The sequence below is a fragment of the Aplidium turbinatum genome, chromosome 2 (genome assembly GCF_918807975.1).
Source record: "Aplidium turbinatum chromosome 2, kaAplTurb1.1, whole genome shotgun sequence".
Classification (NCBI taxonomy): Eukaryota; Metazoa; Chordata; class Ascidiacea; order Aplousobranchia; family Polyclinidae; genus Aplidium; species Aplidium turbinatum.
The window spans coordinates 11664878-11676598 of record NC_137473.1 but is presented as its reverse complement, the minus strand read 5'-3'; the positions used below and the strand labels follow the sequence as shown (position 1 = coordinate 11676598).

The window sequence follows — 11721 nt, the reverse complement described above, 5'->3', positions numbered from 1 at the left end:
CTATATAGCACGAATGCTTTTTAAGGTGCCATTTAAGTTGTCCTGTGAAGACTTTTACTCTTAAAATTTTCAATTTGAAAAGATAAAATGGGTGCGCGTCATACAACAACAAATTAAAGTAAATAAATTGCTGTCTGGAACTTCAAACTAAAACGAAAGTCAAGATGGCCAATTTCAGACAAAAAGTCACCGTCAATTACTTGCTTTGTGACGATTACACAATCACAACATGTGGTTTCCAGTTTTATTCAATCAACGATCAAATATGACAAAGCAACTAAAACCACCTACAGCTTGTCAGCAAAACCTTTGTTTGATGCCATACGCCTGTGAGATAGAAGATAAGCGAGAAATGGGACAAGTTGTTTACTTTTCCAGCAAAATGATTCGTTCAACTGTTTTGTAAGAGTGACAATATTTGACCTTTGGGCAGAAAAATGGAAAATAACTGTTTATCAACAAGGGTCACAAATCTTGATGATTTTTTTACTTACCGGACAATATTTGACGTTGATAAACAGTCATTTTCCTTAATTATTTTTCTCCCCAAATGTCAAATATTACATTTAAATCCGAATTCATTACTTGCGCTTTTGTAAATTGTGAGGAAATTTTGTACCAATTTAAACTTTGTGTTCTGCAAAATCTTAACTGTTCTGACTCATCCTGGACATTTATAAAAACAAAAAAACGTTGAAACATCAATTTTACTAGTATTATTTTTTTCTGTTTTTGTTTCAAGTTTGAGTTGAGAGACTTCTTTGAGATTAGCAAACAAGATTAGGCTAAGTCTTTCGAACTCGCGTTCAAAGCGAGGTTGTTAAAGGTTCAAAAATGAATTCTTTCGTTATTAAAATGCGGGGGGAAAATAAAAAGTACTTATTGAAAGCTATAGTAGTATAGCAATGAATAGAAAAACGTATCTTGGAAAAGAATGAATGGAAAAGTAAGGTAGATATAAGCAAATCCTTGAGAAGTTTACAATGTGTATAAATAGTGTTGGTAGAGAGGCACGCTACATTCCAGGAGCACTAATTTGTGTAATATTGAACAGCTAGTGAGCGGCTACCGTACAATAAACTGTAGTAGGCCTACGAACTACGATTCTACGAACCAATAAAAACTTTGCGTATTAAGCTGCTATTTTGCTTTTGTGTTAATCGAAAGCACCAAAATTAGGGTTAAGGTGCAATACAGCATTAAAAACATACTTTTGATATTTTAAACAGGTGTCTCGTAGGCCCAATAGGCAAACCATGTTTTAAAGTATTGAATTCTATGTAGTGTAGCGTTGCTGCATGCTGTGATTCCAGAAACATGAACACGTTTTTAAAATATATTTTTGTGGTTGTTAACCTTATTCTTGTGGTAAGTAATCTTTTACCTACTGCACTATAGAAACCAATCAAACATTCTTAGCTTGTAAATTATGTTGTGTTCAAAGTCGCAACAAAGGAAAAGGTAGTTATTGCATTAATTTTCTGAGAAGAAAATAAACAACAAATGTGTCGTTTTGTGGTATTCTAGTTTTTTTTTTGTGCAAGGGGATGTAGTTAATGAAAACTAATTCGATCCACTGTCTCAGATGACTCAGTTCATAAACAAGTGCTGTTATTTTGATGGCAGCCTCTACAATAGTGTCATAAACGCGTGTCAAACATTAGCTGACGTAATTTGCGGCTAGAACAACAACAAAGACTTTTAGAAAAGTATTGACATAAGCTAATTATTAACGAAAGGATGTGCGTCCTCTACGTAGCCTATTGGTAGGCTGCTTTGCTCAACATTTTCGCTTGTAGCCACTACAGACCATGGAAAGCAAATATTTGTTTTCAAGAGCTTAATTATTCGTTTGAAATTCTTTTTGGCAAAGCGATTCAGTGAAACTGTTGAACTTGATAATAAATGACATTGAAAAGTCATCAAACCTCAGTCTATAAATGGTTCTCAACCTTTTTGTTATCACGGACTCCTGTCAACGAATGATCAAGCCTAAAGACTCAAAAACGTTTAAAAGTGACCCTAAGTGAGGGGTTGAAAAGTTACTCTCATGTAAATAGGTTCTAATACTTAAATTTTAGTAGGCTACTAATTTTGTTAATAAATCAGTACATTTATTAATAAATCAGTACATTTATTAACTCCCTTAAAAATTCCTTCATATCTGCTTTGTTTGGGAACCTGTGGACCCTAGGCTGGGAACACTTGTATAAATGGAAAGACTGTGTCGTATCATCTTAGTACAAATGAGGCAAGCACAGCTAAACTGAGCTTTTTGATCACACTTTTCATACAAGACTGAGTTTTTGACCCACAATAATGGTAGTGGACCTCAGTTTCCAAATAAATTGCTTGATTCCTACTCCGCTACATGCCTTCTTTAATCAATAATACTCTCCGATCACAGATAATTGAATTTCTACATTTTAGATCTGTTTATATGTTTTAGTTTACCTTAATTTTAAATTTCATTGCCTGTGATAGAAGGCATTTAATCAGCAAAGTTATAAAACAGAAGTAAGTTGAAGGTAATTATAAGTATAAAAGTCGATGGTAGAAATTTAGCTACCTATCGGGAGAACTACCTAGCAGTGGGATGGCGCAACGGATAAGGCGTTGGCTTTCCAATTATGCAAACTTGGTTTGACTCCCGGCTTCAGCTGGTTGTTGAAAACACCGCTGACCTCTACCCAGGGTGTAATAAATTGGGTGAGCGTAGCTGCTGAAGTAAAGGCGGCCGAAAGAAAGAAACTGGCCATCCTACTCTTCTTAGTGCCGAAGGCTTAGTACAATGAGAATTGAGAACCTTATTTTCTCATAGCCGACACTTGAATCAATTATGGGACTCCCTTTACCTTTACCTTACTGGGAGAAAGAAGAGTTACTCTTCAAAAATATTCGCTGCTTCATGCTAATCATACTGAATTATGCGTGTACTTATGCGTTCCTCTATGTTTATGAATTATATGTTATTGTGATGTAAGTTTATGGTGTACCATACTATTATTATAAAATCTGATTGGCAAATAAAGTTACTTCTCTCTTTCTCTAACTATTAATGTTTTTGATATTGTCGTGGTGTTATTTCTTTGTCTATAAAAAATATTTGCCCACAGTACATGATAACATTTAAAACTTGTTTAGCCTAAACTTATTTGGTTACGTCACTGCACGATCATGGTTACTCCACTTTTGTTCATTTTACTGTTGCTAAATATCTAAAGATTGAGATTCAGTTTTTTAACCTATCAGACAAGCGAGATTTTATCATAATATGGGTTTTGGCATTCGTTGCATCAGTTCATTCATGGTCTATAATAATATGGTTTACTGTTTGTCGATGTAGAACAATTTTGAGACAGAGCTACTGGAGCGTAAACCTTGAATGTGATAGTTATATAAGCTGCTACTGTTATCTGTTAGCTCAAGTTTTTAATGTAGTTTCTATTTCACTTGTGAAAATTCAATGGTTTTATCCGGCTTGGTCTTGTAAAAATTATCTTAGTTACTAAAACATCTAAGACTGGGGACATTCAAATGCCTTGCATACTGTTCTGACATACAAATTGTAAATGCAACATGAAAGTATGTATCAAAACATGCAACCCGATTTTTAAAAAGTAATTTGTTATGTTTTTTTCTTCGTTTTTTAGATATTTGGTGCACTATGCGTTGCATTTGTACTGTGGATTGAAGGAGTACCGGTGGTCAATGAAGTTGTAAATATTGTGGGAGTTGAGAGAATTTTCTTTTACAGCGGCATTGTGCTTGGAAGCCTTCTGGTCTTTCTAGGTAGGTAATAGGTCAACTGGTAGTGTTAAAACATTCAATGTTAACGTTGTTCTGAGTTTGATTTGCGCTAGTTTTTAATGTAGAACATAAAATCATTTTTCATCTTGCTTCAGTCGTCGTCGCGTGAGTCTCTGAGGCCGAGGGTCTAAAGATAAACTTGTTTCAATAAGATTGAATAAAAACACTTAATTTCTGTGGGACGTAACCTAAAGGATTAGTGATTATTTTTTAACTGCTTTAAGTAGCCTACTCAAAACGCGTCTTTTTTGTTTGTCGTATCCAGGCTTACACCCGGCGGTTGAAGATTTAGATTAAGTGGACGGGAAGGCAAGGAAGCCAATCTTCGTGTCCACCTTCAGGCATGCCTTTACATGTCCTGCCAAAGACGCAGCCGCATGCTCTTGAGCGGTGTCGAACCGGCGTCCTTTCGATTGCCGTTCCAGGGCTAAACGCGCTAATGAAATATATTTAGTCTATTTGGAGTACCACAGCTTGGTTCCTATTAGGCATTTTCGTATTAGGCCTTTCTCATGCTTTTTTTTGGGGGGGGGAGGGGTAATAATGGAGATTCAAACAAACCTTTTTCTTTTATGTTCGCTTTTACACGTAATGTGGAAGTTGAAACAAAGTTATCTCATAACTGTTTATTTTTAGGGTTATGCGGTGCTTTGGGTGCTTTCTATGAAAAGAAATGGATTTTAGGAATGGTAAGTTTTAAGGACTTTCTGGTTTTTATGGCAGTTCGACTGTGCTGCCAGTTCCTGACGTAATAAAACGAAGTGACATGCTGTTTATACATTGCTTGATGGAATAAACACCACATTTAGTGAAAATAAGAATTAGATTATACAGTACAATGGAAGATAACCTGTATATTATGATGACACGGTATTGAGATCAATTGTTTTAAAAATCGCTTGCTTAATAAACAATTAACTTAAAAATGTATATGTGTTCTGCAACTATAATACTGTTCGTATAGTATCTTGGAATTATCATCATCATCGTTATATTGGAAATTGGTGCTATAGCTTACGTAGCGGCTCAAGGAAGGGACAATTTCATTCAACAACTTGAAACCGTCTGGACGACTCTCACTAATGACACCAAGTTTTTGATACAAGATACGGTAAGATGCTTTTCTTACATTGTCTAATTTGAAAAAATGTACATTTTTTCAAATTCTGTTACCTTGGTTCTATGAATTAACACTTGTCTCTGCAAACAAACACACATTAAAGTCAAGCCTTGATAGTTTAAATTTTAGATTGTTGCAGCAGGCGAGACCAAAGAACTCTTAAGGCAACTCTCTTTCAACGATCACATAAGCATCATCTGGGTTAATTTACCTTAGGCAACAACACAGGACCAGTAAAAGCAGATACTTTAAGATGTCAAGCACGACACCCAGCCTGTGTCAGTGATGCAAAGTTTTTGTAGGTTTGCTTAGATAAAACTTCCAAAGAGGCTTTCTCTGTTCAAGGATAAACATTACCGGTACCACAACCAATCAAAGAATCAAGCTCCTTTTCCGTGAGAAAGGCTTATGGAAAAGCACCAAAATAGGCTACGTGTTCCAAATAACTGCTCCGACACTCTCAAACTAAACTTGTTAAGGCGTTTTGCATAAAAAAAGGCACGTTTAGGTTGGGACAAAACATTTTTCATACCTGACAACCGATGGAACTTATAGCACGGCACAACTTGTAGACTTACATGATGTCACAGCAGACAGATGAAAAAATAAAGTAATCCTGTTTAATGCATCCATAAAATAAAGCAATTCACCTTTTAAACCAGAGAAATGAGCTTGATTTCCCCACACATGATTTGTCACAGGTTGAAATTGTTACGGCAATTATACGTAACCCACACTATTTTTTTAAATAGTTCAATTGCTGTGGATACACGAACGCTTCCGAATGGAATGGGAATTACGATATCTCGTGTCTGAACACAACTGCCATGAACGAAACTGTTCTATGGAGCGTGAGTGTTGTAGATTTGTTGAAGTTTTTTGTTGAAATAGAAGAGTAGCTTGTACTGTAGGTTGAAATAATAAAAAGCATAGGCCTAATAAAGTATCAACTTTACGAACTTTTATGACGAAGACATTTTTCAAACTCTCTTTTATAGAAATAAACTGAAAGTAAATTCTAATAAGAAAAAAAATTAATGGTTGACTAGTGTCGTATACAATATACATACAGAAAGTCATTGTTCCATTGTGATTTGTTTACCCTTTTGCTTTATGTCGATTGATATTTCATACTTCGTCAACGTATCAGTAACGTAGCTAGAAAGGCAATGTTAATAGCGCAAAAGCAATTGTGGAGGGAAGTACAAATATTTTAATATTTAAAATGAAGAGTTTGTTTAAAAATATATAGCTATTGAATGCAGCCAAATATTTATGAAACGTCATTCAACATGTAATACAATGTCATTAAAATCTTGTAATAATATTAAAAACTTGTTTTTTTGCGAGAGGAGGGAAAGAAAGATAAAAGTTTTTCGTTCCCCAAAAGTTCCCCCGTATCTACGTCACTAAAACGCATCCTTACAGCATTAATGCACCAACACTATTTGTTCAATATAAAAATTTCGTAGAGGGATCATGGACTATGATGACTGTGACTCTTCACCTAACAACTAATCATGCATTTAGGACTCTTGCTCAGAGAGCGTACTGGACTGGTTTAACAACAATATTTTTGTGATCGGAGGAGCATTTGTAGCCACCACAATATTTCAGGTATTTTCTAATTGACGTTAATATCATATCAAACTGTACTGTATCATTAGGTTAACCTAACATCAAATATAAAAACGCTTACATATAACCTAGTTGTTAAATAAAAACACACATCATTATTATAAATATTTAGAAACCAAAGTGTTGAGTTTTGGCCGGAATTGGAGTGGAGCCGGAGTCTGAAATGCTTGACAGAAATAGGGACCGGTTTAGAGCAGAAGTCTAATTTTTTTGCCAGTTGATACTTCTGGCGAACAAATATTTATGCTGCACTCGGCGCAGTTGTTGCTTTTGTATAAGCTACTTCTATGATTTTCTTTTCCAAGCCATAATGTTTTTATTTAAAAATATGCATTGCTTTTCATGACAAAGGGTAAGGAAGGCATTGGGTATAGGATGAAAAACCTGAATGGGAATTTATGGTTTGCGCTCAGAGTTAGAGTGGAGTTTGGAGTCAATATCTCAAAACTATTTGGAGCAGGAGTACAGTTTAGAGACAGACTTCGTAGTCGGAGTGGAATAGGAATCCAGAAAACCTGATTCCGTACACCTCAAATAGGCTACGAATTATTGAAACACTTGAACAATTTTGCAAATCGACTATCATTCATCACTCTTATATATTTCCCTTGTTAAGCGTAACAAGAAGAGTGTACTAATGTTTAAAACACCTTTTTAATGAACGATAGTATTGCTTGTTTTGAAAATGCATTTTACTCCAATTTAGATAATGCAAGCTGTCGTAACCGGGCTACTGATCCGCGCTGTCAATTCCTCGAACCAAGTAGAAAACGACTACTCTAGTGATAGTGGCCAAGGTGACGTAGTTGGGAGAAGATGGCCTGGAAGTAGCAGATCTCATTATAACCCCGGCTATGACAGTGATTCCTTCTATGGTGATACTCCTCCAGAGAAAAATACTTTAGCAAACCAAGCCACAGGGAAAGGTTAACCTGTAATGGGATGAACTTGGCAATGCTGAAACTCAATTTTTCAAAAAAAAAGGTTGATTGTTTTTGAAACATGTATCTTTTCTTTTTTGCTTACAATTGCACTTCTTGTTCTTTCGTATGAGACACTGAAGTATACTTAGCTTTTTTATTATTCTACTCGGCTGTTGTTCTTGTTCAAATATAATTTGCTTCGGCAATAGGGGGTATACAAAACTTAAACTGGCAGCCTACTTGCCGACCCGTTAGCTTTGTTGTTAAGCGCACGACTCAAGGCCAAGAGGCGCTGGTTTGGCTCTCGTGTACTTGAGTGTACTTGATCAACACATTTCAGGACTACTCTCCATTCAGCGGCACCTAGTTAATAGTATAGCTAACTCACAACAACACTTCAACAACTATCGGAAACTTCACTGTCAATCGCGGTAACCGGTCCTGCGTCAGTGGTTCAAAGCCTCTGCAAGTATGCGAAACTGCCAGAAGTAATCTATTAAGGTTTTCCCAGCACGACGATAAAGATTCAAAAACAAACCAAGGATTTATTTTACATGTAACAACTTTGACGAATTTCCAATCTGCTAGCAAGTGCGCAGAAGCGTTTCTTCAGATTATATTATGACGTTAAACATTACGAACATTACAACAAACGGCTTAAGCCACTTCAAAGCTAGCAAACGTTGAAACCAGTGTTTCCCAAACGTTTTTTAATAGCGCTCCCCTGCACAACGAACAGAGTATCAAAAACCCCTTTGAAAAAAGAGTAAAACTAAAATTAATTTCCATTCATTACAACCAGTGGCGTATTTAGAAAGTTTGTTAGAGGGGGTAAGATATTGTGTCAGTCATTGTGTCAGTCCGCGTAGTGGCTGACTCGGCGGCTGGAGGCCAATAGAGGTCTGAGGGTAGTAGCCTACACACGGGATAGTCTCAACGGTAGTACACAGAAAGCTCAAATTTGGTGAAAATGGTTGTTAGTTGGTTCAAATTTTTCTACTTGGGTTGAAATTAAATATGTTGGACCTTTTAAATCTGATCATTAGGGGGGGGGGCATCGCCCTTTATCCTCCCCTCTAAATACGCAATTGATCACAACTTAAAATTCAACTTTAATGAGACGGATGAGGCTGGTGAAATTTCATCAGCCTCTTGATATCGGGTTTCAGTTGGGATAGGAACAATTCCGTCTAATTATGTCAAGACGGTTTCTTTCGTTATCCAGAAGCATGGGAACGGTACTGAAAGCACCCTCTACCAAGTAAGCTTATGAGCTGGGAAAGGCAATGATAAAAATTTTGACCCGATTCCACACGTGAGGATATTTCTCTTTGATTTGGTTTTGCAGCCAGAACGATTTATACGAGATATTAAAAATATATAAACTTAATGAAAATCTACTGTTTATGACAGGGCATGTGTTGGTATATGTGTAATAGGGTGGGCCGTCAATGCACTTTTTTTGTCAAATCACTTAGCAACTCGGCTCAGATAGGAGGCTTAGGTCACAAACAATTAATCTAAAATTTTTTTTTAGATCGGGCGGCGGGAAGACGCCGCACAAAAAAATCAATATCACCTAAATACAATAAAAAACGTTTTTTTTCCAAAAAAAAATAAAAAGTGCGGTAATTAAAAAAGTAAAAAATACTCAAAACGACGTAAACACAGTCAAAAACAATCACAGAACGTAATCTTTCTTTGACTCAAAACGTGAACGCTGTGAGCGAGCAGCAGTTCGCGTCAGAATGAGTTCATGTCTGCGGTCATGGCCGATGACTTCATCGCTCACTTCGGTGACGAGTTTGATTGCGCGCTCAACTGCTTGTGTGCAGCACGGAAAACTGTCAATCGATGTAGGAAAATCGGTCTCGACGAAAAGCTCTGTGAGCTGTTGGATGCTGAAATCGCGTAAAATTGGTGGCTCAGTGAGCTTCTCCTCGCTCCACCGGAGCAACGAGTTTGTTGTCAAGTCTGTGTACTCAAAGTTTATTTTGGGAATTTCGAAACGACGTATCCCACCCGTGTAATCGTCCCTTGCTTTCTGGATCCGATGAACTGCGAGCTTACGCATTGGCTTAGACTCGTCATGCAGAAGAGCCAACACTACATTCTCCGGATGCGCAGCGAAGGCGTTTGTCTGTAGGCAACTGTCGACGACTTTTTTTTAATTGGCCTGTCAGATAGCGAGTCAGCTTAACCAACCGAAGGAAAGACCGAGCAGCGAAGTGAATCTTATTGTTTCGCTTGATAGTAAACCACATGGGTGCGTAAACTTTAACGATGTACTTCGTCATTTCTATCAGCGCCTCTGTTGGTTCTGGCTCCGAGATATAAAGTCGGCATATCCTTGAAGCGAGAGTAAGCCATCGTGCATGACCCTGTTTTCCTGGATCACGGAATCGAATGCTTTCTGGAGGCAGACTTCCCTCGATGACCAACACGATATCGAGCAGATACTTTTGATCGCCGCTAATATCCATCACCTCATCGACTTCTGTCAGGTTGGATTTTATCTTCTCGAACTCGACGACTGCAAATTCTCCCATTTTGTACTTATCATTAGCGACGACACGGCCGATAAATCCTTTGAAGGTTTACGGTCCTGATGATTTCCCGTCCAACTCGCCGAAGAGATGCCGAAGCGGGAGTTCGTTGAGGTGAAACTGGCAAATCGACCATTGTACCGCACTCCCGATATGTTGCTCAATGCTGGTGATGGCTCCTGTGTGCTTACCTGTATTGACGGCAGTTCCGTCGCAGCCAACGACCTGAATACCTTTCACGTCAATTCCCTTGACTTCAAGAGCAGCCAACATCGTTTTGGCAATGTTGTTTCCAGTTGAACGCCCTTGAATGGAAACGTGGTCGATATATTCACCTCCTGGGTATTTCAGCATCACGTAGTGGTCTTCGATTGATTTTTGACGATAGCCAGTTATGCCATTCAATGTAAGGGCTTTATCCTTTCTGCCGTCAAAGTAAAGGCCTTCAACTATTGTGCCGAGCGAAATTGAAGCAAAGTGATTCATCTCTAAACGAAGCCGTTTTCGTGCACGAACGAGCTTGTTTTTATCCACTACCATCATCCGATTGAAATCATCTTTTGTGTCCAGTAATGTTGCGGTGGCGAGGGCAGCTGCTGCTCTACTCGAAATTCCATACCTTTCCGCCTCACGCGCAACTGTACGAAGATCGAAAGTACATCGCTCCTGCTCTTCTTCGATTTCTTCTCTGCCGATCGAGCACTCTGAAGGGAAGCGCCTTCTAGGAGTTTCTTCTGTATTGTCGTCATCCGAGTCTTGAGTACATTCTTCGCGTTCTTCCCGCTCTTTTTCTCGCTTCTCTCTCAAAAGCAATTGCTCCTTCCGCTCGTCACTCTTCTTCTCAGATTTTTCCGCCTTCCAATCGACGTTTCCAATGAAACCAATGCGTGCTCCGCGTTGGTCTTTAACAAAATCAACCTCGCGTGAATGCAGCGATTTGTCGTCAACGACGTCGAAAAGAGTGTCGAGGCAAAGACTGGCCTTCATTGAAGCTTTCCATTCAGCCGTCTTTCTCGCCGTGGGGATTTTATTCTTCATCTTAACCATGGCCCATTGCTTCAGAATGTTCTTGATCACTCCCTCACGCGTAATGATCGCCACTGTGGCGAAATTGTAGATGCTTGTTATCTTAGTCGCCACTGCTTCCGCCATTTTGCGCAGCCCCATTTCCTTCTTGCAATCTCCGGTGTCCTTCTTCTTCATGATTTTGTATTGTTCTTTCACTTGGGCGCAATTTCGGAGAACGTCACCACTGGTGGGAAGAACCAGTTCATTCATTTCTTTGGCAAAGCCGAACACCGGATCAGCAGATCGAGCATATGCGGCCATGTTATAACTATTGCAGACCAATTAACTGCAATTAATTGGTAAACTGCCACCGGTAGCCTACTGATTACTTGTATTCAATCAATCAATGTAAAATTCGACGTAGGCTACCGCCACCACTACGAATTACTGTACTGAATACCTGTAATAAATTGCGAATTTTGTTTTAAATTTCCCTCCACTTTTAAGTTATTTTGGCAGCCGATTGTAGCATCGAATAGACAGCGATAGACACGTGTTTCGCCCATGAGGCTGGGCTCATCAGTATCGCACCGTATTCTTGCCACTTGAGTAATCGACCGCCGCTTTACCAGTCAGTTTAACTCTTATCTTTGTGGAAAGAAAGAGCCAACAAAAC

At 38.4% G+C, this 11721-nt stretch overlaps 1 protein-coding gene across 1 annotated transcript; it reads left to right on the top strand.

Moving 5' to 3' along the window:
- The first annotated feature begins 1228 nt into the window (after positions 1 to 1228).
- On the top strand, positions 1229 to 7656 carry LOC145765453 (tetraspanin-31-like). Its single transcript, XM_082577280.1, has 7 exons — positions 1229 to 1368; positions 3654 to 3792; positions 4447 to 4499; positions 4775 to 4921; positions 5683 to 5781; positions 6461 to 6547; positions 7275 to 7656. The coding sequence occupies exons 1-7, from the start codon at positions 1318 to 1320 to the stop codon at positions 7497 to 7499; spliced, it is 801 nt and encodes a 266-aa protein (XP_082433406.1). The 5' UTR covers positions 1229 to 1317; the 3' UTR covers positions 7500 to 7656.
- The last annotated feature ends 4065 nt before the right edge of the window (positions 7657 to 11721 follow it).